Source organism: Oncorhynchus nerka, linkage group LG27, assembly GCF_034236695.1.
Source record: "Oncorhynchus nerka isolate Pitt River linkage group LG27, Oner_Uvic_2.0, whole genome shotgun sequence".
NCBI lineage: Eukaryota > Metazoa > Chordata > Actinopteri > Salmoniformes > Salmonidae > Oncorhynchus > Oncorhynchus nerka.
In genome coordinates, this window is record NC_088422.1 from 17,481,906 (window position 1) to 17,509,617 (window position 27,712).

Consider the following 27,712-nt stretch of genomic DNA (forward strand, 5'->3'; position numbering starts at 1 on the left):
AGCTACCCGGACTATCTGCAATGACCCTTTTTGCACAAACTTTTTTGACTCATCACATTCGCTGCTGTTACTGTGGTCAGCCTAACACATTACGGGGGCACAATACCTGTCCTCCAGGACATCTACAGCACTAGGTGTCACAGGAAGGCCAACAAGATCATCAAGGACCTCAGTCGCCCAACCATGGCCTGTACACCCAGCTACCATCTAGAAGGCAGAGACAGTACAGGTGGATCAAAGCCGAGAGACTGAAAAACAGCTTCTATATCCAAGCCATCAGACTGTAAAACAGTCATCACTAGCTGGCCTCTGCCCCGTACCCTGCCCTGAACCTTAGTCACTGTTATAGCCGGCTACCACCCGGTACTCTACCCTTCACCTTAGAGACTGCTGCCCTATGTACTGTACATAGACATTTTACACACTTTTTATGTACAATGCATTTGGGAAGTATTCAGACCCATTGATTTTTTTCAAAATGTTGTTATGTGGGGCCTCGCGGGTGGTGCAGTGGTTAAGGGCGCTGTACTTCAGGGTCTTGTTGGTTCCAGCTGTGCCACCAGAGACTCTGGGTTTGCACCCAGGCTCTGTCGTAACCGGCCGCGCCCGGGAGGTCTGTGGAGCGAAGCACAATTGGCCTAGCGTCGTCCGGGTCAGGGAGGGTTTGGCCGGTAGGGATATCCTTGTCTAATCGCGCACCAGCGACTCCTGTGGCGGGCCGGGCGCAGTGCACGCTAACCAAGGTTTCCAGGTGCACGGTGTTTCCTCCGACACATTGGTGTGGCAGGCTTCCGGGTTGGATGCGCGCTGTGTTAAGAAGCAGTGCGGCTTGGTTGGGTTGTGTATCGGAGGACGCATGACCTTCAACCTTCGTGACGGGAGCTGTAGCGATGAGACAATTGGATACCACGAAATTGGGGAGGAAAAGGTGTCAAATAAATTTTAAAAAAATGTTCAAATGTTATGTTACAGCCTTTTTGCTCATCAATCTACACGCAATACCCGATAATGACAAACTGAAAATAGGTTTTTAGAAATGTTTGCACATTTATAACAAATAATAAACAGAACTACCTTATTTACATAAGTATTCAGATTTTTAGAAATGTTTGCAAATTTATGATATATAAAAATAAAAAAATACCTTATTTACATTACTATTCAGACCCTTTGCTATGGGAGTCGAAATTGATGCATCCTGTTTCCATTGATCATCCTTCAGATGTTTCCACAACTGTTTCCACAACTGGGTTGAGGTCAGGTGATTGTGGAGGCCAGGTCATCTGATGCAGCACTACATCACTCTCTTTGATCAAATAGCCCTTACACAGCCTGGAGGTGTGTTTTGGGTAATTGTCCTGTTGAAAAACAAATTATAGTGCAACTAAGCTCAAACCAGACGGAATGGCATATCGCCGCAGAATGCTGTCGTAGCCATGATGGTTAAGTGTGCCTTGAATTCTAAATAAATCACAGGCAGTGTCACCAGCAAAAAGCACCCCCACACCATCACACCTCCTCCTCCATGCTTCACCGTGGGAACCACATATGTTGAGATCACCTGTTCACCTACTCTACGTCTCACAAAGACACAGCAGTTGGAACCAAAAATATCAAATTGGACTCATCAGACCAAAGGACAGATTTCCACCGGTCTAATGTCCATTGCTAATATTTCTTGGCCCAAGCAAGTCTATTCTTGTTATTGGTGTCCTTTAGTAGTGGTTTCTTTGCAGCAATTAAACCATGAAGGCCTGATTTCACGCGGTCTCTTTTTAACAGGTGCAGTTAACTCATGAACTTATCAAATCAAATTAGATTTTGTCACATGCGCTGAATACAACAATACACCTTACAGTAAAGTGATTATTTACAAGCCCTTAACCAACGATGCAGGTTTAAGAAAATGAACTGTTAAGAAATTAGTTTCTAAAATCAACTGATATAAAAAATATTTAAAAAATAATAATAATAATTAAAGAGCACCAAAATCCTCTGCAGCAGAGGTAACTCTGAGTCTTCCTTTCCTGTGGCCCTCATGAGAGCCAGTTTCATCACAGCGCTTGATGTTTTTTGCGGCGACTGCACTTGAAGAAACGTTCAAAGTTCTTAAACTGTTCCGGGTTGACTGACCTTCATGTCTTAAAGTAATGATGGGCTGTCGTTTCTTTGTTCTTAATAATAATATGGACTTGTTCTTTTACCAAATAGGGTTCTTCTGTATACCACTCCTACCTTGTCACAACACAATTAATTGGCTCAAATGCATTAGGAAGAAGATACATTTAAAAAATAACATCAGCAAATCTGTGTACGCGAACAATAAACGTTGACTTGATTTAAATTATAGGGTTATTGAGGAGATTTTTTTGCCACCTGCTCTTGACACCCAAAGCTGTGATGGAACAGAGCTCTGGCCTGTAGTCAGTGTGAGGAGTGGTAATGTCATTTTACACAACATTATACAAAAACTAGTCTCATCCTAATATGCTCAACAGCTTAAAATGACATATCTCTGTGCTCAACCGATTCACACCAAACCTCTGTAATTTACTACAAATGTGAACTTTGCCAACTCCTACCCAGTGAGACTACTAAATGTAGGATTATCTATAATAATAATAATTTGGGGGGCTTATATTTGTCCTGTTAGACAATTGTGTGTAATGGAAATTAGTTTCTTGCATATCCACCTCCATGTGAGACGCCCACAGAGAGTGAGGTCAATTAGGCTTAAGTGCCGTGCTCAAGGGTACAATGGCAGATTTGTCACCTTTCGGTTACTGGCCCATTGCTCTAACCGAGGCTACCTGCAGCCCATATAGATGTTTTGAAGAGTACTCTATCAGACACACACTCAGGAGAGATACTGACCACAAATGTTCCCCCTGTTCTCCAACTCACAAATCACCTCCTTTAATTATCAGCCTTAGGGATGGAGAGAGTGGGAGATGGAGAGACAGAGGGATGGAGAGAGTGGGAGATGGAGAGACAGAGGGATGGAGAGAGTGGGAGATGGAGAGACAGAGGGATGGAGAGAGTGGGAGATGGAGAGACAGAGGGATGGAGAGAGTGGGAGATGGAGAGACAGAGGGATGGAGAGAGTGGGAGATGGAGAGACAGAGGGATGGAGAGAGTGGGAGATGGAGAGACAGAGGGATGGAGAGAGTGGGAGATGGAGAGACAGAGGGATGGAGAGAGTGGGAGATGGAGAGACAGAGGGATGGAGAGAGCGCGAATGATAGAGACGTGTGGTTAAAAGTTTGTCATCGATTTGTATTTATTTCACCTTTATTTAACCAGGTAGGCCAGTTGAGAACAAGTTCTCATTTACAACTGCGACCTGGCCAAGATAAAGCAGTGTGACACAAACAACAACACAGAGTTACAGTTACACATGGGATAAAAAAATCGCACAGTCAATAACACAGTAGAAAAAAAATTATACAGTGTGTGCAAATGAAGTAAGATTAGGGAGGTAAGGCAATAAATAGACCGTAGTGGCGAAATAATTACAATTTCACAAATAAACACTGGAGTGATAGATTTGCAGAAGATGAACGTGCAAGTAATGAAAATGGTGGGCAAAGGAGCAACATTTGTTTTTTAAATATATAAATAAAATAAATAACAATATGGGGATGAGGTAGTTGGATGGGCTATTTACAGAGGGGCTATGTACAGGTGCAATGATCTGTAAGCTGCACTGATAGCTGATGCTTAAAGTTAGTGAGGGAGATATGAGTCTCCAGCTTAAGTGATTTTAGCAATTTGTTCCAGTCTTTGACAGTTGAGAACTGTAAGGAAAGGCGGCCAATGGGGGAATTGGCTTTGGGGGTGAACAGTGAAATATACCTGCTGGAGCGCATGCTACGGATGGGTGCTGCTATGGTGACCATTGAGCTGAGATAAGGCGGGGCTTTACCTAGCAAGGACTTGACCTGGGGCCAGTGGGTTTGGCGACAAATATGAAGCGAGGGCCAACCAACGAGAGCGTACAGGTCTCAGTGGTGGGTAGTATATGGGGCTATGGTGCCGAAACGGATGGCACTGTGATAGACTGCATCCAATTTGCTGTGTAAAGTGTTGGAGGCTAAATTACATCGCAGAAGTCAAGGATCGGTAGGATAGTCAGTTTTACGAGGGTATGTTTGGCATCATGAGTGAAAGATGCTTTGTTGCGAAATAGGAAGCCGATTCTAGATTTAATTTTGGATTGGAGATGCTTAATATGAGTCTGGAAGGAGAGTTTACAGTCTAATCAGACACCTAGGTATTTGTAGTTGTCCACATATTCTAAGTCAGAACCATCCAGAGTAGTGATAAAGTAGCGACAAACAAAACAAAATCCACACAATTGAAGAGAAGTATCATTTAGTGTGTGGTAGCTCTGGCATATTTTGCCTGGGTAAGAAGCATGACATGGTGAGACTGGATGAATACAGAAAACAAATCATCTATAAAAGAGATAGTATCGCAAGATGATGAAAAATAAAGAAATAAAATGACATTTGAAGATGTATGGAATAGAGTAGATAATGACATAGCAGGATATCTGAAAATGGTAATGCATCAGTTGAGGGTAATGACAAGGCAGAACAAACAGCAGAGGAAGATTCAATAAAGCCAGATGTTTATTTGAGTCAACATGGCCGTATGCAATACCACAAAAGGGAGCAGACAAAGTTCAACAACTCTCTCACGATACATTCTAGACTTCAGTGTCTCCCATTAGCAACGGAATATCACGTTTACATAATTATTAGTTATTACATGCAAACATATTGAGCCCCATATTGAGGTAATAGGATTGGTGGCTGTGTGCTATGCTGTGCTGCAGCCACATTCTCATCAACGGGGCTGTAGTGGAGCAGGTTGAGAGCTTCAAGTTCCTCGGTGTCCACATCAACAACAAACTAGAATGGTCCAAACACACCAAGACAGTCGTGAAGAGGGCACGACAAAACCTATTCCCCCTCAGGAAACTAAAAAGATTTGGCCTGGGTCCTGAGATCCTCAAAAGGTTCTACAGCTGCAACATCGAGAGCATCTGGTTGCATCACTGCCTGGTATGGCAATTATTCGGCCTCTGACCGCAAGGCACTACAGAGGGTAGTGCGTACGGCCCAGTACATCACTGGGGCTAAGCTGACTGCCATCCAGGACCTCTATACCAGGCGGTGTCAAAGGACCTAAAAATGATCAAAGACCCCAGCCACCCAGTCATAGACTGTTCTCTCTCCTACCGCATGGCAAGTGTTACCAGAGTGCCAAGTCTAGGATAAAAAGGCTTCTCAACAGTTTTTACCCCCAAGCCATAAGACTCCTGAACAGGTAATCAAATGGCTACCCGGACTATCTGCATTGTGTCCCACCACCCGCCAACCCCTCTTTTACGCTTCTGCTACTCTCTGTTCATCATATATGCATGGTCACTTTAACCATATCTACATGTAAATACTTCCTCAATCAGCCTGACTAACCGGTGTCTGTATGTAGCCTCTCTACTTTTATAGCCTCTCTACTGTATATAGCCTCGCTACTGTATATAGCCTGTCTTTTTACTGTTGTTTTATTTCTTTATTTACCTATTGTTCACCTAACGCCTTTTTTGCACTATTGGTTAGAGCCTGTAAGTAAGCATTTCACTGTAAGGTCTACACCTGTTGTATTCGGCACATGTGACAAATAAACTTTGATTTAACATGCTGACTGGTCTTATCGTCAATCTCAGAAGGAACAGGGTTTGTAGAGGCAGACGAGGAACGCTTGGAAAATGCTAAACTACACACACACACACACACACACACACACACGGCCCTTTAAATTTCATAATAAAGGGCATACAGCAAGAACAGCCTCTCCAAGCACATGACACCCCAACCAAAGCCACACCCACCCTGACTCTCCATTCAGAAAACAAGCTTTCACAGTAGAAATACTCAAACAACTTCTGTGATTCAATTGTAAACTTTTTAAAAGCATGTATTGTGAAGCTACACTCACATTACCTGTGTCATGTCTATGCATCCTATTACTATTGCTCTACAGTAAACAAAAACAAAACACCCAACCCACTTGTTCTAATTTCCTCAGCATGTATATAGTACACTCCATCAGCCAGACAGAGCTGGTGATCTGGTCTCTGTCCTACCAGGTCCAGTGGTCATGATACTATAGTCTTGGCTGTGTTTCAAACGGTACCCTATTCCCTACAGAGTGCTCTAGTCAAATGTAGTGCACTATATAGGGAATAGGGTGCCCTATGGGCTCGGGCCTAAAGTAGTGCACTATATAGGGAATAGGGTGCCTTATGGGCTCTGGCCTAAAGTAGTGCACTATATAGGGAATAGGGTGCCCTATGGGCTCTGGCCTAAAGTAGTGCACTATATAGGGAATAGGGTGCCTTATGGGCTCTGGCCTAAAGTAGTGCACTATATAGGGAATAGGGTGCCCTATGGGCTCTGGCCTAAAGTAGTGCACTATATAGGGAATAGGGTGCCTTATGGGCTCTGGTCTAAAGTAGTGTGCTATATTGGGGACGTCACCTCTGTGGCTGTGCCCCACCATCACCATCGCCCAGTAACACCCAACCACCTGGGAGAGAGCAGACAGTGGGGCTTCACCTGGTCACAGCCATGTAGTACCTGACCAGAGGTTGTCATTGGAAGCTAATTTGGACAGGGGTGAGTGCCTTAGGTCCAGGAGAATTATGCATTATAGCAGTTATGTGACAAAGATACATATTACAGGTCACAGGTCTAATAGGATCTCATTCTCCCCTCTATAACAGGTCTAATATGATCTCATTCTCCCCTCTATAACAGGTCTAATAGGATCTCATTCTCCCCTCTATAACAGGTCTAATAGGATCTCATTCTCCCCTCTATAACAGGTCTAATAGGATCTCATTCTCCCCTCTATGACAGGTCTAACAGGATCTCATTCTCCCCTCTATGACAGGTCTAACAGGATCTCATTCTCCCCTCTATAACAGGTCTAATAGGATATCATTCTCCCCTCTATAACAGGTCTAATAGGATCTCATTCTCCCCTCTATATAAGGTCTAATAGGATCTCATTCTCCCCTCTATAACAGGTCTAATAGGATATCATTCTCCCCTCTATAACAGGTCTAATAGGATCTCATTCTCCCCTCTATATCAGGTCTAATAGGATCTCATTCTCACCCCTAAATAAGAGGTCTAATAGGTTCTCATTCTCCCCTCTATGACAGGTCTAATAGCATATCATTCTCCTCTCTATAACAGGTCTAATAGGATCTCATTCTCCCCTCTATAACAGGTCTAATATGATCTCATTCTCCCCTCTATGACAGGTCTAATAGGATCTCATTCTCCCCTATATGTCAGGTCTAAGAGCTCTATGTGAGGAGATAAGGAGAATTATGGCCTCCTGTATACCTGCTCCACTTGTCAGGAGGTCCCATTGGTTTCTGAGACAGACTGCTCGATTGCTGGTGCCCTGGCTGTAGACCAACGCTCTCCCACACACACACACTGATGATCTGTGCCTGGACTGAGATAGACCAATGTGATGTCCCATAGAGTGGTTGAGCTATAGCCTGCCAGACTCCTAGGGAGGGGCATGGAGCTTTTGCTCTCTGAGTATTACTGTTTCAACACCTGTGAGGACAGCAGTTCTGCTTCTGAGACTTGGTAAGAGATCACATTGGTTTTCCCTCCTTCGATTCAGTAAGAGCCCGATCATAAATAGTAAAGAGCTATTTCATTTTACTATCCCTTTATAGCTTAAGAGAAAAGGTAGAACCTCCTTTTCAATGGGATCCAATAAATATATTAAATTGACTTGTTGAATCTGTAAGAAATACAAAAACGAAGTGCTGTATTTCTTTGATACACAGACAGACATCTCTGTGCATTTGGTTGCATTCGGCTCACACCCATTATGATCATTGTAACTGTCCAGTATTTCCAGATGTACATGAAATATGACCTATAATTAATTGCAATATGAGTGGAATCGTTTTCTTCCCAAAAAATGTAATGAAGTACGTTAAAAAACTGCTTTTCTGTTTTGGAATGGAGTGGGCATACCCAAAAAACAAAATGGTGTGGGCCTACCGGTCATTAAAAATATTCATGCGAGTAGAACGCTGATTGGCCTTCATCTTCTATGGTGCAAAAGCAAGCATTTTTTAAACGGTCTGTTTACAGTTTATTTTTTGGCTTCAGCCACAATTATGAGTATAAGATTATGAGTACAGTTACTTTAACAGTCAGCAAACCAGATGCAGGCTGCAATTATAGCCCTCTGCTGCTGGATGTGGAAAGGCCTATTTTAGCAGTCCTAATGAGTAGTCTACAAGACAGAGAGACAAAGAAACAGGGTGAGAGAGAGAGAGAGAGAGAGAATTCACAGAAAAAGACAGATGGAATCAAGAGAGAGAAAGAGAGAGAGAGAGAGAGAATTCACAGAAAAAGACAGATGGAATCAAGAGAGAGAAAGAGAGGGAGATAATTCACAGAAAAAGACAGATGGAATCAAGAGAGAGAAAGAGAGGGAGAGAGAGAGAGAGAGAGAGAGAGAATTCACAGAAAAAGACAGATGGAATCAAGAGAGAGAAAGAGAGGGAGATAATTCACAGAAAAAGACATGGAATCAAGAGAGAGAAAGAGAGGGAGAGGGAGAGAGAATTCACAGAAAAAGACAGATGGAATCAAGAGAGAGAAAGAGAGGGAGATAATTCACAGAAAAAGACAGATGGAATCAAGAGAGAGAAAGAGAGGGAGAGAGAGAGAGAGAGAGAGAGAGAATTCACAGAAAAAGACAGATGGAATCAAGAGAGAGAGAGAGAGAGAGGGATCGAAAATCCATAAAGAAAGAGAGAGGATATCCACAGAGAAATCCAAACAGAGAGAAAAATAGAGAGGTAGAACCCACAGAGATAGAGAGAGAGGGAGTGATTTAACCTACAGAGATAGAGAGAGAGTGATATAACCCACAGAGATAGAGAGAGAGTGATATAACCCACAGAGATAGAGAGAGAGAGAGTGATATAACCCACGGAAATAGAGAGAGTGATATAACCCAGAGAGATAGAGAGAGAGTGATATAACCCAGAGAGATAGAGAGAGTGATATAACCCACAGAGATAGAGAGAGAGAGTGATATAACCCAAGGAGATAGAGAGAGTGATATAACCCACAGAGATAGAGAGAGATATAACCCACAGAGATAGAGAGAGAGAGTGATATAACCCACAGAGATAGAGAGAGTGATATAACCCACAGAGATAGAGCGAGAGTGATATAACCCACAGAGATAGAGAGAGTGATATAACCCACAGAGATAGAGAGAGAGAGTGATATAACCCACAGAGATAGAGCGAGAGTGATATAACCCACAGAGATAGAGAGAGTGATATAACCCACAGAGATAGAGTGATATAACCCACAGAGATAGAGAGAGAGGGATATAACCCACAGAGATAGATAGAGAGAGAGGGTTTCCCATGCCAATAAAGCCACTTAAATTGAAATTGAATTGAGAGAGATGGATCCTAAAGAGATAGAGAAAGAGGTAAACAGAGAGAGATGGATCCCACAGAGTTTATTTTTTTTGTTTTGTTATGAAACCAGGCAAACCAGTTAAAAACAAACTCTTATTTACAATGACGGCCTACCCCGGCTCCCAATTAAGGCCAGTTGTGATACAGCCTGGAAACAAACCAGAGTCTGTAGTGACACCTCAAGCACTGAGATGCAGTGCCTTCGACCGCTGCGCCACTCGGGAGCAGCGAGAGAGGGAGAAAGAGGGATAGAGAGAGAGATGGATCCCACAGAGAGAAAGAGAGAGATGGATCCCAAAGAGAGATAGAGAAAGAGAGAGCGAGAGATGGATCCCACCGAGAGATAGAGAAAGAGAGAGAGAGAGAAAGATAGATGGATCCCACAGAGAGATGGAGAAAGAGAGAAAGAGAGATGGATCCCACAGAGATCGAGATAGAGGGAAAGAGACAGATGATCCCACAGAGAGATAGAGAAAGAGAGAGATGGATCCCACAGAGAGATAGAGAAAGAGAGAGAGAGAAAGATAGATGGATCCCACAGAGAGATGGAGAAAGAGAGAAAGAGAGATGGATCCCACAGAGAGATAGAGATAGAGAGAGATGGATCCCACAGAGAGATAGAGAAAGAGAGAGATGGATCACATAGAGACATAGAGATAGAGAGAGAGAGAGAGAGAGAGAGATGGATCCCACAGAGAGATAGAGAGAGATGGATCCCACAGAGAGATAGAGATAGATGGATCCCACAGAGAGATACCTCCTCTGTCCCTGATGGCGAGGTTGTGTCCCCTCTTTAGAGTGATGTCCAGTTGGTACATCCCTGGGTTGGCAGGAGGAGCGGTCTCAGCATTACTTGACCCTGCAATGTTGATGCCCTGCAAGGAAACACAACAACTAGAAGTTAACCAGACAATCATCCACTACAACACAAGTAGTTAGCTCACCAATGAAAATACAAGTTGTTGCCCTGCATAGAGAGACACACCTGATAACTTAAGCAGACAGACCAATCTATCCAATCCACATAAAGTAGCTCTACCACTAAATATCTACATGATCAAAAGCATGTAGACACCTGCTCGTCTAACATCTCATTCCAAAATTAATATGGAGTCAGTCCCCCCTTTGCTGCTATAACAGCCTCCACTCCTTAATAAGGAGTTGGTTCCTCCTTTGCTGCTGTAACAGCCTCCACTCATTAATATGGAGTTGGTTCCTCCTTTGCTGCTGTAACAGCCTCCACTCATTAATATGGAGTTGGTTCCTCCTTTGCTGCTGTAACAGCCTCCACTCATTAATATGGAGTTGGTTCCTCCTTTGCTGCTGTAACAGCCTCCACTCATTAATATGGAGTTGGTTCCTCCTTTGCTGCTGTAACAGCCTCCACTCCTTAATAAGGAGTTGGTTCCCCCTTTGCTGCTATAACAGCCTCCACTCCTTAATAAGGAGTTGGTTCCTCCTTTGCTGCTGTAACAGCCTCCACTCATTAATATGGAGTTGGTTCCTCCTTTGCTGCTGTAACAGCCTCCACTCATTAATATGGAGTTGGTTCCTCCTTTGCTGCTGTAACAGCCTCCACTCATTAATAAGGAGTTGGTTCCTCCTTTGCTGCTATAACAGCCTCCACTCCTTAATAAGGAGTTGGTTCCTCCTTTGCTGCTGTAACAGCCTCCACTCCTTAATAAGGAGTTGGTTCCTCCTTTGCTGCTGTAACAGCCTCCACTCATTAATAAGGAGTTGGTTCCTCCTTTGCTGCTATAACAGCCTCCACTCCTTAATAAGGAGTTGGTTCCTCCTTTGCTGCTGTAACAGCCTCCACTCATTGATATGGAGTTGGTTCCTCCTTTGCTGCTGTAACAGCCTCCACTCATTAATATGGAGTTGGTTCCTCCTAACAGCCTGCTGCTTAATAACAGCCTCCACTCATTAATAATGGAGTTGGTTCCTCCTTTGCTGCTGTAACAGCCTCCACTCATTAATAAGGAGTTGGTTCCTCCTTTGCTGCTGTAACAGCCTCCACTCATTAATATGGAGTTGGTTCCCCCTTTGCTGCTGTAACAGCCTCCACCACTCCTTAATCATTAATGGAGTTGGTTCCTCCTTTGCTGCTGTAACAGCCTCCACTCATTAATATGGAGTTGGTTCCTCCTTTGCTGCTGTAACAGCCTCCACTCATTAATATGGAGTTGGTTCCTCCTTTGCTGCTGTAACAGCCTCCACTCATTAATATGGAGTTGGTTCCTCCTTTGCTGCTGTAACAGCCTCCACTCATTAATATGGAGTTGGCTCCTTTGCTGCTGTAACAGCCTCCACTCATTAATAAGTTGGTTCCCCCTTTGGAGTTGGTTCCCCCTTTGCTGCTATAACAGCCTCCACTCCTTAATATGGAGTTGGTTCCTCCTTTGCTGCTGTAACAGCCTCCACTCATTAATATGGAGTTGGTTCCTCCTTTGCTGCTGTAACAGCCTCCACTCATTAATATGGAGTTGGTTCCTCCTTTGCTGCTGTAACAGCCTCCACTCCTTAATAAGGAGTTGGTTCCTCCTTTGCTGCTGTAACAGCCTCCACTTATTAATAAGGAGTTGGTTCCTCCTTTGCTGCTGTAACAGCCTCCACTCCTTAATAAGGAGTTGGTTCCCCCCTTGCTGCTGTAACAGCCTCCACTCATTAATATGGAGTCAGTCCCCCCTTTGCTGCTATAACAGCCTCCACTCATTAATAAGGAGTTGGTTCCCCCTTTGCTGCTGTAACAGCCTCCACTCATTAATATGGAGTTGGTTCCTCCTTTGCTGCTGTAACAGCCTCCACTCATTAATATGGAGTTGGTTCCTCCTTTGCTGCTGTAACAGCCTCCACTCATTAATATGGAGTTGGTTCCTCCTTTGCTGCTGTAACAGCCTCCACTCATTAATATGGAGTTGGTTCCTCCTTTGCTGCTGTAACAGCCTCCACTCATTAATATGGAGTTGGTTCCTCCTTTGCTGCTGTAACAGCCTCCACTCATTAATATGGAGTTGGTTCCTCCTTTGCTGCTTTAACAGCCTCCACTCATTAATATGGAGTTGGTTCCTCCTTTGCTGCTGTAACAGCCTCCACTCATTAATATGGAGTTGGTTCCCCCTTTGCTGCTGTAACAGCCTCCACTCCTTAATATGGAGTTGGTTCCTCCTTTGCTGCTGTAACAGCCTCCACTCATTAATATGGAGTTGGTTCCTCCTTTGCTGCTGTAACAGCCTCCACTCATTAATATGGAGTTGGTTCCTCCTTTGCTGCTGTAACAGCCTCCACTCATTAATATGGAGTTGGTTCCTCCTTTGCTGCTGTAACAGCCTCCACTCATTAATATGGAGTTGGTTCCCCCTTTGCTGCTATAACAGCCTCCACTCCTTAATAAGGAGTTGGTTCCCCCTTTGCGTCTGCTTGTGCGCGGCTGTGCGGCCATGGAAACCCATTTCATGAAGCTTCCAACGAATAGTTATTGTGCTGACGTTGCTTCCAGAGGCAGTTTGGAACTCGGTAGTGAGTGTTACAACTGAGGACAGACGATTTTTACACACTACGTGCTGCAGTACTCGGCGGTCCCATTCTGTGAGCTTGTGTGGCCTACCACTTCGCGGCTGAGCCGTTGTTGCTCCTAGACATTTCCACTTCACAATAAGAGCATTTACAGTTGACCGGGGCAGATCTAGCAGGGCAGACATTTGACGAACTGAATTGTTGGGAATGTGACATCCTATGACAGTGCCAACAAAAAGGTCACTGAAAGTCACTGAGCTCTTCAGTGAGGCCATTCTTCTGCCAATGTTTGTCTAGGGAGATTGCATGGCTGTGTGCTTAATTTTATAATCCACTAATTTGTCCACATACTTTTGTATATATAGTATATATTATAAGAGACAGCTGTGAATTGGAGTGAATAGACGGATGACCTAGGGGCATGTAAGGCGGGTACACACGAACCTGTGTGGAATGGCAGGGTCAGTTCAGAGTGCATGGATGGACAGAGCTCTTTACACAAGATAATACACAAATACAGTACGCTGCCCAGGACAAATGCTCAAGATGGCAGATACACATTGTGAATAGACAAAAAAATAGCAATGGGTTGTACAGTCATTGATATCACAGTCATTCAGGTCAAACTAACAGACACAACTGATCTAATGTAAATACTGTAGAAGTGATTGTGGATATCTGATATAGGACAGAGATATCTTAGAGAAACCTGCCTCCATGGGATGACTTCTGAAATAAAATAACTGAATTAAAATAAAATAACTTAGAATATTACTGTAGGTATTTGGGAATTCATTAACAAAGTGAAACTGACAACTGTAGAGACTTTCTTGGCTGGCTCTTGAGAAATGTAGGGCTCAGTGACAATGACAGGGTGTGATAGAGTGAGCAAGCTTGCCCTACACAAAGAAATTCAACTAATGCTTTCAAAAGGAAAATCCAACTGAATCATCGTTTATTTGTGGATCAACGTGGACCACGTTTTTGTTTTTCCATATGCAAATAAAAACACAAAAGGGGCCTGCAACAACATTTGAATAGCATAAGACAATCAATTAAATGGTTTTGCATACAGAATGACAAAGTAGTTTTCACCATGTTATACCAAGCTCTATGCAAACTCCTCTTTAACAGAGTGTGTAGACGCATTGAAACAGCATGATGGTATCCAGAAGAATTCTGCTGAAGTTGTCTAGGCCTAGGGCATACTCACTGTAACATAGACACCACAGAGGTCAACAACAGTGACTTCTTCAGCAAATACATTTTCATTTGCATAAGCAGGTGAGAGAGCACACTGCTTCATGGCCAGGAAGGCACAAACAAACTCCAGGTACAAACCAGTGTGACTGCTACCTCACAAACCCCTTCTGAAACCTAGCTGTCCTCTTCACCTTTAGTTTAAATCATCACATTCAGACGTCGAATCGAGAGAAATTATTAGACAGGAGGCAAAAAAAAAAGGATTCTGCCAACATCCCTCTTTCCTATTGAAATAGCACCTCACAGTTTCCCAGAATGCACCTTAATATAGGTCTGCATCCCTACAGTATGGATGCATTACCTTTGACCAGGGGCCATACTCTTGTCAAAAGTCATGTATTACAGAGGGAATATTGGGATGCAGATGTATCTACTGTCAGAGGCTGCTGCTTTGCATAATGCTTAGAAAAGAGTAGACCTGATTCCTCATGAATAAGGAATTATGATGAGAGAGTTTCACTCCTCCTGTATGAGAGATGAGAGTAAATACTCAATAAGATATTCCACAGCATGAACTCGCTGCCAGAAAAGGAGATTCCATTTCAGCTCTCTGGGATTGGGTCATGCGTCACACACACACACACACGCGCACACTCACATACACAACCATGCACAAAAAAGGTATCTTTCAACCACTGAGTGCGTAGCAAGTTTTGTATACACATCTTTCAATTCACACTCATATCACTACTTCTTATCAAATCAAGCTTTATTTAAACCGCATATTTCAGACATGGACTGCAATGCAATGTGTTTCACCGGGGAAAATATTTTTTAAAACTATGAAAATAAAAGCTGAAATATTTACTACACAACAAACATGAGATAAAAATTTAAAAAAGAACAAAAACTCAACAACTTAAAAAGCACCTTAAGGAAAAGCAAAGCTAAAAAAAGTTTTTCAAGATCTATTTTAAATATGTTCACAGTTTCAGCCCCCTCAGGTTCTCTGGCAGGCTATTCCAGATGCTGGGATCATAATAACTAATGGCTGCCTCTCCAATGCCTCTTGGTCCTAGGCTTTGGGATAGTTAAAAGGCCAGTACCAGAGGACCTGAGGGACCTACTGGGTACATAACTTAAAAGTATGTCTGACATGTATTGGGGTGCACAACCGTGTATTGATTTAAAAACCAATAGAAGAAAAATGAATTGTAAAACTCACAGGCAGCCAGTGCAGAGACCTTAAAACCAAATCTGTCTGGTCTTGGTCAGTACCCGCGCTGCAGCATTCTGTATGTTTTGCAGTTGACCAATGCTTTTCTTGAGTAGACCAGACAGGAGAGCATTACAGTAGTAAAATAATGGATGAGTCTCTCTGTATCAGCCGGAGAGAGAAACGGACGCACCTTGGCAACGTTCCTCACTTGGGAAAAAAAGCTATTTTGGTCACATCCCTAATGTGTGATTTGAAATTGAGTTAAGAATCTAAAATGACACCTACGTTTTTTACCTTGTGTTTTATCTTTATTGCCCGTGAATTAAAATGTGTGGCCAGATTCTCTCTCTGTGCTTTGTCTCCAACAAAAAGTTCCTGTCTTCTCTTGATTTAGCTGTAGGAAGCTGTGAGCCATCCAAGTATTTAAATCACTATTAGTCTAATCGTTTATCCGTGGAGCGAAAATCTTCTGGCGACAGAGAAAAGTAAAGTTGTGTATCGTCTGCGTAGCATTGAAAATCAATTCTGTGTTTTCTGATAACGCTGCCAAGGGGTAACATATATAAACTAAAACAGTAGCGGACCCAAAATCAAACCCTATAGAACGCCAGGTGAGACCCTGTGGAACGCCAGGTGAGACCCTGTGGAACGCCAGGTGAGACCCTGTGGAACGCCGGGTGAGACCCTGTGGAACGCCGGGTGAGACCTTGTGGAACGCCAGGTGAGACCCTGTGAAACGCCAGGTGAGACCCTGTGGAAGGCCAGGTGAGACCCTGTGGAACGCCAGGTGAGACCCTGTGGAACGCCAGGTGAGACCCTGTGGAACGCCAGGTGAGACCCTGTGGAAGGCCAGGTGAGACCCTGTGGAATGCCAGGTGAGACCCTGTGGAACGCCAGGTGAGACCCTGTGGAACGCCAGGTGAGACCCTGTGGAACGCCAGGTGAGACCCTGTGGAACGCCGGGTGAGACCCTGTGGAACGCCAGGTGAGACCTTGTGGCAGAACTGCAATATTTCACACTGAGCACCAACATACCTCAAGTAGCTCCTGAAGTTCATTCTCTCACCAGATACTAACTAAGGATATCAACTCATAGTTAGCAGGGGCTATTCTTCATACCAGAAACTGTCTTTATAAAAGGCATTATGAAGTAGTGTGGCCTTGAGGGGACTGAGTCCATGAGGGGACTGAGTCCACGTCATTCCTCGTGGTAGTGACACTGGCAGGTCATTCCTCGTGGTAGTGACACTGGCAGGTCATTCCTCGTGGTAGTGGCACTGGCAGGTCATTCCTCGTGGTAGTGGCACTGGCAGGTCATTCCTCGTGGTAGTGACACTGGCAGGTCATTCCTCGTGGTAGTGGCACTGGCAGGTCATTCCTCGTGGTAGTGACACTGGCAGGTCATTCCTCGTGGTAGTGACACTGGCAGGTCATTCCTCGTGGTAGTGGCACTGGCAGGTCATTCCTCGTGGTAGTGACACTGGCAGGTCATTCCTCGTGGTAGTGACACTGGCAGGTCATTCCTCGTGGTAGTGACACTGGCAGGTCATTCCTCGTGGTAGTGGCACTGGCAGGTCATTCCTCGTGGTAGTGACACTGGCAGGTCATTCCTCGTGGTAGTGACACTGGCAGGTCATTCCTCGTGGTAGTGACACTGGCAGGTCATTTTCACTCTGTGTTACCACCTCCTTTTTACATAGCAGCTTTCAACATTATTAGACCACTCATGACAATCCCCCTTAATGACAATCCCCGTCAGCTAGTCACACAGCCACTGCAGTCTGCTCAGCTCGCTGCTGACCTCACCATTTGGACCCCAGGAAGAGTAGCTGCTGCATGAGAAACAGTTAATGGGGATCCAAATGACCAGTCACCACTTCTCCCCTCTGCATTCCCTAGGAGTCGGCCTGGCCTGGAGTTGTTCGTAACCATGTAATCTGCCTGGAGAAAACGTATAGCCGTAATGAGTCACTGTACGCTTCCTTAGCCCTTGGCTAACACTGAGCTGGTTAGCATGGAGAGGTGCGGAGCTCTGTTGTTGGACAGGACAGTGTCATTTTTTACATTTATCCAGAGCACATATATTTTCATCAAATCCACAACCCTGGCTTTGCAAACACCATGCTCTAACAACTGAGCCTCACGGGACTATAATGGGTGTTGAAGACTGAGCTGTATGATGGATGTGGCAGCTGATTTGGATAAACACTTTATGTTTCCATGCAGCCAGGTGCCATGGAAACGCATTTGCATCAGAAAAGGGTGTGTGTGTCAGGATTGCATAGGACGGAACAGTATGTGTGTGTGTGTGTGTCCGTTTGCGTTGCCTGGGTGCACAAGTGTTAAAAAGTCTGTTTACCTACAACATAATGAACCACAGCATCTGTCATAATAGAAACTACAGTAGTAGTTTAAACACACCGTTCCTTCTAAACCATCAGACTCACTGGATTGGACTGAGAGAAGCAGCCATTAATACTTGGCAACAACACAATTTTAGCCTCTTCATCTAACTAATGAAGAGCTATAGTCAACATTCAAATAACCATAAAACGGCCATAAGCACATCTGCCTGATTGTGCGCAGCAGTTGTTGATCTTATTGAGTCCTGTTTTACATCCATTCATATTTCACACAGTAATTTCTTTAAAGTCAAGCTTGGAAGGAAAGGGCTGGTAGAAAACATCAAATACCATGTGATGAGCAACTTCTCCTGGACATCAATAGCTAACAGTCAGTTATTCAAACAGACCCTAGTGGTACGGTCCAACCCCTCAGTGGGACGCTAGTGGTACGGCCCAACCCCTCAGTGGGACCCTAGTGGTACGGCCCAACCCTTCAGTGAGACCCTAGTGGTACGGCCCAACCCTTCAGTGGGACCCTAGTGGTGCGGCCCAACCCCTCAGTGGGACCCTAGTGGTACGGCCCAACCCTCAGTGGGACCCTAGTGGTACGGTCTAACCCCACAGTGGGACCCTAGTGGTACGGCCCAACCTCTCAGTGGGACCCTAGTGGTACGGTCTAACCCCTCAGTGGGACCCTAGTGGTACGGTCTAACCCCTCAGTGGGACCATAGTGGTACGGTCTAACCCCTCAGTGGGACCGTAGTGGTACGGTCTAACCCCTCAGTGGGACCCTAGTGGTACGGTCTAACCCCTCTAACCCCTAGTGTACCAGAGAACAAGCAGAAAAGTGAAGATCCAATCAAATGGATGTGATAGGAAGATAACTTCAACAACACTCCAACCAGGATGCATTTATGTGATTAAAATCATTTTTCATGGGGCACCCGAACATAAATAAAACCAAAATGGGCAGTAGATTTCTCCCATTCAGAGTCTATCTGAGATGGACTAAAGATGTATTTTTAGTTTGTTCACCACACTTTATTGGGCCAATGTTTCTGCAATCTATTTAGTACTAAATAAGAGATACATTGTATGAATAGACTAGTTCGGAAAGTGCTGGATAGTTTGGGTGTCCTGTATTTACCGAATAACCCATCATATAAAACCTAATGTGTGTAACACAGTGTGCTGACAAAACATTTGACTGTCAGTCAGTATACACAGTTTATGTACAGTATGCATTGCAATGTATGCTTCACCTTAACGACAAACAGAAACAACATGTGCTACTGTAACCCACAGCTAAATCAATGAGCTATTTTAAAGGCATACTGTAGACCTAAATCATTAGGTTCTCACATACCTTTGGGGTTCCCGAGCGGCATAGTGGTCTAAGGCACTGCATCTCTGTTCTAGAGGCGTCACTACAGACGTCCTGGTTTGATTCCAGGTTGTATAACAACCGGCCGTAATTGTGAGTCCTCATAGGGCTGCGCACAATTGGCCCAGTGTCATCCGGGTTTGGCTGGTGTAGGCCGTCATTGTAAATTTGTCCTAGTTCAATATATACAGTATATAGATTTTGTAAATAGCCAGCCCTATAGTATGACTCATAGAGAAACAGCTAGTTCTCTATACTATAACGATAGAATGTTCATATGAGTTTGCATATTTCAAGAGCTAAGTGACTCTGTTCCGGTATCCCCTGTACTGTATGTAGCCTCCACATTGACTCTGTACCGGTATCCCCTGTACTGTATGTAGCCTCCACATTGACTCTGTTCCGGTATCCCCTGTACTGTATGTAGCCTCCACATTGACTCTGTACCGGTATCCCCTGTACTGTATGTAGCCTCCACATTGACTCTGTTCCGGTATCCCCTGTACTGTTAGCCTCCACATTGACTCTGTTCCGGTATCCCCTGTACTGTATGTAGCCTCCACATTGACTCTGTTCCGGTATCCCCTGTACTGTATGTAGCCTCCACATTGACTCTGTTCGGTATCCCCTGTACTGTATGTAGCCTCCACATTGACTCTGTACCGGTATCCCTGTCCTGTATGTAGCCTCCACATTGACTCTGTTCCTGGTAGCCTCCACATTGACTCTGTTGTACTGTATGTAGCCTCCACATTGACTCTGTTCCGGTATCCCCTGTACTGTATGTAGCCTCCACATTGACTCTGTTCCGGTATCCCCTGTACTGTATGTAGCCTCCACATTGACTCTGTTCCGGTATCCCCTGTACTGTATGTAGCCTCCACATTGACTCTGTTCCGGTATCCCTGTACTGTATGTAGCCTCCACATTGACTCTGTTCCGGTATCCCCTGTACTGTATGTAGCCTCCACATTGACTCTGTTCCGGTATCCCCTGTACTGTATGTAGCCTCCACATTGACTCTGTTCCGGTATCCCCTGTACTGTATGTAGCCTCCACATTGACTCTGTTCCGGTATCCCCTGTACTGTATGTAGCCTCCACATTGACTCTGTTCCGGTATCCCCTGTACTGTATGTAGCCTCCACATTGACTCTGTTCCGGTATCCCCTGTACTGTATGTAGCCTCCACATTGACTCTGTTCCGGTATCCCTGTACTGTATGTAGCCTCCACATTGACTCTGTTCCGGTATCCCCTGTACTGTATGTAGCCTCCACATTGCTCTCCACAGTGACTCTGTTCCGGTATCCCCTGTACTGTATGTAGCCTCCACATTGACTCTGTTCCGGTATCCCCTGTACTGTATGTAGCCTCCACATTGACTCTGTACCGGTATCCCCTGTACTGTATGTAGCCTCCACATTGACTCTGTTCCGGTATCCCCTGTACTGTATGTAGCCTCCACATTGACTCTGTTCCGGTATCCCTGTACTGTATGTAGCCTCCACATTGACTCTGTTCCGGTATCCCTGTACTGTATGTAGCCTCCACATTGACTCTGTTCCGGTATCCCCTGTACTGTATGTAGCCTCCACATTGACTCTGTTCGGTATCCCATTGACTCTGTTCCGTATCCCCTGTACTGTATGTAGCCTCCACATTGACTCTGTTCCGGTATCCCCTGTACTGTATGTAGCCTCCACATTGACTCTGTACCGGTATCCCTGTACTGTATGTAGCCTCCACATTGACTCTGTATCCCCGGTATCCCCTGTACTGTATGTAGCCTCCACATTGACTCTGTTCCGGTATCCCCTGTACTGTATGTAGCCTAGCCTCCACATTGACTCTGTACCGGTATCCCCTGTACTGTATGTAGCCTCCACATTGACTCTGTTCCGGTATAGCCTCCCCCTGTATCCCTGTACTGTATGTAGCCTCCACATTGACTCTGTACCGGTATCCCCTGTACTGTATGTAGCCTCCACATTGACTCTGTACCGGTATCCCCTGTACTGTATGTAGCCTCCACATTGACTCTGTACCGGTATCCCCTGTACTGTATGTAGCCTCCACATTGACTCTGTACCGGTATCCCCTGTACTGTATGTAGCCTCCACATTGACTCTGTTCCGGTATCCCCTGTACTGTATGTAGCCTCCACATTGACTCTGTTCCGGTATCCCCTGTACTGTATGTAGCCTCCACATTGACTCTGTTCCGGTATCCCCTGTACTGTATGTAGCCTCCACATTGACTCTGTACCGGTATCCCCTGTACTGTATGTAGCCTTGCTTGTTATTTTACTGCTGCTGTTTAATTATTTGTTATTTACATTTTTTACTTACCTATTTTTGAATTAACACTTATTTTTCTTAAAACTGCATTGTTGGTTAAAGGCTTGTAAGTAAGCATTTCACTGTAAGGTCAACACCTGTTGTATTCAGCACATGTGACAAATAAAATTGGATTTGATTTGAATACAAGGAGCTCAGTATTTCTGCCATATTTGTAACCTTTATTTTAAGCCATTAAACTCTATCCCTGGTCTACCCTGCTCAGGCTACAGACTCATCCCTGGTCTACCCTGCTCAGGCTACAGACTCATCCCTGGTCTACCCTGCTCAGGCTACAGACTCATCCCTGGTCTACCCTACTCAGGCTACAGACTCATCCCTGGTCTACCCTGCTCAGGCTACAGACTAATCCCTGGTCATCAGGCTACAGACTCAACCCTGCTCAGGCTACAGACTCATCCCTGGTCTACCCTGCTCAGGCTACAGACTCATCCCTGGTCTACCCTACTCAGGCTACAGACTCATCCCTGGTCTACCCTGCTCAGGCTACAGACTCATCCCTGGTCTACCCTGCTCAGGCTACAGACTCATCCCTGGTCTACCCTGCTCAGGCTACAGACTCATCCCTGGTCTACCCTGCTCAGGCTACAGACTCATCCCTGGTCTACCCTGCTCAGGCTACAGACTAAGACCCTGCTCAGGCTACAGACCCTGGTCTACCCTGCTCAGGCTACAGACTCATCCCTGGTCTACCCTGCTCAGGCTACAGACTCATCCCTGGTCTACCCTGCTCAGGCTACAGACTCATCCCTGGTCTACCCTGCTCAGGCTACAGACATCCCTGGTCTACCCTGCTCAGGCTACAGACCATCCAGGTCTACCATGGTCAGGCAACAGACTCATCCCATCTCATGCCCTGCTCAGGCTACAGACTCATCCCATCTCATTCCCTGCTCAGGCTACAGACTCATACAGACTCATCCCATCTCATTCCCTGCACAGGCTACAGACTCTTCCCATCTCAGGCTACACACTCTTCCCATCTCATTCCCTGCTCAGGCTACAGACTCTTCCCATCTCATTCCCTGCCAGGCTACAGACTCTTCCCATCTCATTCCCTGCACAGGCTACAGACTCTTCCCATCTCATTCCCTGCTCAGGCTACAGACTCTTCCCATCTCATTCACTGCACAGGCTACAGACTCTTCCCATCTCATTCCCTGCTCAGGCTACAGACTCTTCCCATCTCATTCACTGCACAGGCTACAGACTCTTCCCATCTCATTCCCTGCTCAGGCTACAGACTCTTCCCATCTCATTCCCTGCACAGGCTACAGACTCTTCCCATCTCATTCCCTGCACAGGCTACAGACTCTTCCCATCTCATTCCCTGCACAGGCTACAGACTCTTCCCATCTCATTCCCTGCCCAGGCTCTCCCATCTCATTCCCTGCTCAGGCTACAGACTCTTCCCATCTCATTCCCTGCTCAGGCTACATACTCTTCCCATCTAATTCCCTGCTCAGGCTACAGACTCTTCCCATCTCATTCCCTGCCCAGGCTACAGACTCTTCCCATCTCATTCCCTGCTCAGGCTACAGACTCTTCCCATCTCATTCCCTCAGGCTACAGACTCTTCCCATCTCATTCCCTGCTCAGGCTACAGACTCTTCCCATCTCATTCCCTGCACAGGCTACAGACTCTTCCCATCTCATTCCCTGCTCAGGCTACAGACTCATCCCTGGTCTACCCTGCTCAGGCTACAGACTCATCCCTGGTCTACCCTGCTCAGGCTACAGACTCATCCCTGGTCTACCCTGCTCAGGCTACAGACTCATCCCTGGTCTACCCTGCTCAGGCTACAGACTCATCCCTGGTCTACCCTGCTCAGGCTACAGACTCATCCCTGGTCTACCCTGCTCAGGCTACAGACTCATCCCTGGTCTACCCTGCTCAGGCTACAGACTCATCCCTGGTCTACCCTGCTCAGGCTACAGACTCATCCCTGGTCTACCCTGCTCAGGCTACAGACTCATCCCTGGTCTACCCTGCTCAGGCTACAGACTCATCCCTGGTCTACCCTGCTCAGGCTACAGACTCATCCCAGGTCTACCATGCTCAGGCAACAGACTCATCCCATCTCATGCCCTGCTCAGGCTACAGACTCATCCCATCTCATTCCCTGCTCAGGCTACAGACTCATCCCATCTCATTCCCTGCTCAGGCTACAGACTCATCCCATCTCATTCCCTGCACAGGCTACAGACTCTTCCATCTCATTCTCAGGCTACAGACTCTTCCCATCTCATTCCCTGCTCAGGCTACAGACTCTTCCCATCTCATTCCCTGCTCAGGCTACAGACTCTTCCCATCTCATTCCCTGCTCAGGCTACAGACTCATCCCATCTCATTCCCTGCTCAGGCTACAGACTCTTCCCATCCAGACTCTTCCCATCTCAGGCTCACTACAGACTCTTCCCATCTCATTCCCTTCAGGCTACAGACTCTTCCCATCTCATTCACTGCACAGGCTACAGACTCTTCCCATCTCATTCCCTGCTCAGGCTACAGACTCTTCCCATCTCATTCACTGCACAGGCTCAGACTCTTCCCATCTCATTCCCTGCTCAGGCTACAGACTCTTCCCATCTCATTCACTGCACAGGCTACAGACTCTTCCCATCTCATTCCCTGCTCAGGCCAGACTCTTCCCATCTCATTCCCTGCACAGGCTACAGACTCTTCCCATCTCATTCCCTGCACAGGCTACAGACTCTTCCCATCTCATTCCCTGCACAGGCTACAGACTCTTCCCATCTCATTCCCTGCACAGGCTACAGACTCTTCCCATCTCAGGCTACACACTCTTCCCATCTCATTCCCTGCTCAGGCTACAGACTCTTCCCATCTCATTCCCTGCTCAGGCTACAGACTCTTCCCATCTCATTCACTGCACAGGCTACAGACTCTTCCCATCTCATTCCCTGCTCAGGCTACAGACTCTTCCCATCTCATTCACTGCACAGGCTACAGACTCTTCCCATCTCATTCCCTGCTCAGGCTACAGACTCTTCCCATCTCATTCCCTGCACAGGCTACAGACTCTTCCCATCTCATTCCCTGCACAGGCTACAGACTCTTCCCATCTCATTCCCTGCACAGGCTACAGACTCTTCCCATCTCATTCCCTGCCCAGGCTACAGACGCTTCCCATCTCATTCCCTGCTCAGGCTACAGACTCTTCCCATCTCATTCCCTGCTCAGGCTACATACTCTTCCCATCTAATTCCCTGCTCAGGCTACAGACTCTTCCCATCTCATTCCCTGCCCAGGCTACAGACTCTTCCCATCTCATTCCCTGCTCAGGCTACAGACTCTTCCCATCTCATTCCCTGCTCAGGCTACAGACTCTTCCCATCTCATTCCCTGCTCAGGCTACAGACTCTTCCCATCTCATTCCCTGCACAGGCTACAGACACTTCCCATCTCATTCCCTGCTCAGGCTACAGACTCATCCCTGGTCTACCCTGCTCAGGCTACAGACTCATCCCTGGTCTACCCTGCTCAGGCTACAGACTCATCCCTGGTCTACCCTGCTCAGGCTACAGACTCATCCCTGGTCTACCCTGCTCAGGCTACAGACTAATCCCTGGTCTACCCTGCTCAGGCTACAGACTCATCCCTGGTCTACCCTGCTCAGGCTACAGACTCATCCCTGGTCTACCCTGCTCAGGCTACAGACTCATCCCTGGTCTACCCTGCTCAGGCTACAGACTCATCCCTGGTCTACCCTGCTCAGGCTACAGACTCATCCCTGGTCTACCCTGCTCAGGCTACAGACTCATCCCAGGTCTACCATGGTCAGGCAACAGACTCATCCCATCTCATGCCCTGCTCAGGCTACAGACTCATCCCATCTCATTCCCTGCTCAGGCTACAGACTCATCCCATCTCATTCCCTGCTCAGGCTACAGACTCATCCCATCTCATTCCCTGCACAGGCTACAGACTCTTCCCATCTCAGGCTACACACTCTTCCCATCTCATTCCCTGCTCAGGCTACAGACTCTTCCCATCTCATTCCCTGCTCAGGCTACAGACTCTTCCCATCTCATTCCCTGCTCAGGCTACAGACTCATCCCATCTCATTCCCTGCTCAGGCTACAGACTCTTCCCATCTCAGGCTACAGACTCTTCCCATCTCATTCCCTGCTCAGGCTACAGACTCTTCCCATCTCATTCCCTGCTCAGGCTACAGACTCTTCCCATCTCATTCCCTGCTCAGGCTACAGACTCTTCCCATCTCATTCACTGCACAGGCTACAGACTCTTCCCATCTCATTCCCTGCTCAGGCTACAGACTCTTCCCATCTCATTCACTGCACAGGCTACAGACTCTTCCCATCTCATTCCCTGCTCAGGCTACAGACTCTTCCCATCTCATTCACTGCACAGGCTACAGACTCTTCCCATCTCATTCCCTGCTCAGGCTACAGACTCTTCCCATCTCATTCACTGCACAGGCTACAGACTCTTCCCATCTCATTCCCTGCTCAGGCTACAGACTCTTCCCATCTCATTCCCTGCACAGGCTACAGACTCTTCCCATCTCATTCCCTGCACAGGCTACAGACTCTTCCCATCTCATTCCCTGCACAGGCTACAGACTCTTCCCATCTCATTCCCTGCCCAGGCTACAGACGCTTCCCATCTCATTCCCTGCTCAGGCTACAGACTCTTCCCATCTCATTCCCTGCTCAGGCTACATACTCTTCCCATCTAATTCCCTGCTCAGGCTACAGACTCTTCCCATCTCATTCCCTGCCCAGGCTACAGACTCTTCCCATCTCATTCCCTGCTCAGGCTACAGACTCTTCCCATCTCATTCCCTGCTCAGGCTACAGACTCTTCCCATCTCATTCCCTGCTCAGGCTACAGACTCTTCCCATCTCATTCCCTGCACAGGCTACAGACACTCTCTCTCTCTCTCTCTCTCTCTCTCTCTCTCTCTCTCTCTCTCTCTCTCTCTCTCTCTCTCTCTCTCTCTCTCTCTCTCTCTCTCTCTCTCTCTCTCTCTCTCGGTGCATGCTGGGTGTTTTTGGAGTTTGAGTGTTTGGTGTGGAAAGCTCTATCCTAACTAACTTTCTTGATTCTTTTCTTTACATGTTATTTTCTATGGTGGAGGGTTAATGCAATATTTGTTTTTAGCGGTATCCAAAGTTTTTTTTTCAAAGTTAGGGTGGAAGAGGACAGAGTAACTTTCCGGGGGGGTGGAAGGTGTAGTGTGCGCAATGGCTTCTCAGCCTAGCGCGGAGGAGACGCTGTCGATACTGCATGGATTCAGGTGTGTTCCTGAGAACGGAGTTAAGGTGGAGGAGGTTCTGCTCGCGGTCGGTGAACAGGTAGGAGCTGAGTTTATACATTCTGCTTCTAGAATGAACAAAGCTGTGGTTGTGTTCATGAAAAGGGCAAATTTGGTCGGTAGGCTAATTGCTAGCGGAATATTTGTGAGGATGTGTTGGTGTCAATTTCACCTCTCTCTACCCCTTCAACAAGAGTTGTAGTGGCAAATTTGCCTCCGTTTATTACGGACGATCAAATTAGGAAAGAGCTAAGTCGTTTTGGTAAATTTGCTAGCGGTTTCCGTGTACTGTCAGCAGGTTTTCAGGCAGATGCCGTTAAGCACGTTGTTTCGTTCAGGAGGCAAGTGTTTATGTTTCTGAACAATAATGAGCAACAGCTAAATGTGCATTTCAAAGTGAGGCATGGGGAGGGGCTCTATGCAGGTTTTGCCAGCACAGATAGTCTACGGTGTTTTGAATGTGGGGATTTGGGGCACAAGAGCTTTGCGTGCCCACATAAAGGCCATAGACGGAGTGAGGGTGCAAGTGGGGGAAATCGAGGTCAAAATGCAGGGGGTAAGGAGATGCAGACAGCAGAGGCTGGGCCTAGTCAGTCTAGAGATGGTGGTGTAGATGAGGCTGGGTCTAGTCAGGCTAGAGATGGTGGAGAAGCAGAGGCTGGGTCTAGTCAGGCTAGAGATGGTGGGGTAGCTGAGGCTGGGCCTAGAGATGCTATGGAGGGTGGTGCAGATGATGCTGGGCCTAGTCATGCTATGGAGGGTGGTGTAGCTGAGGCTGGCCCTAGTCATGCTATGGAGGGTGGTGTAGCTGAGGCTGGCCCTAGTCATGCT

The 27,712-nt window shown here is 46.3% G+C and overlaps 1 protein-coding gene across 3 annotated transcripts in view; it reads right to left on the bottom strand.

Annotated features, from left to right (window-relative positions):
* LOC115116358 (multiple C2 and transmembrane domain-containing protein 1-like) overlaps window positions 1-27,712 on the bottom strand; it is a 255,296-nt gene that overhangs the window by 175,017 nt on the left and 52,567 nt on the right. For all 3 annotated transcript variants that reach the window (XM_065011417.1, XM_065011418.1, XM_065011416.1), the window contains exon 2: window positions 10,311-10,428. In XM_065011417.1, the coding sequence (XP_064867489.1) occupies window positions 10,311-10,428 (118 nt within the window). The remainder of the gene's footprint in view (window positions 1-10,310; window positions 10,429-27,712) is intronic.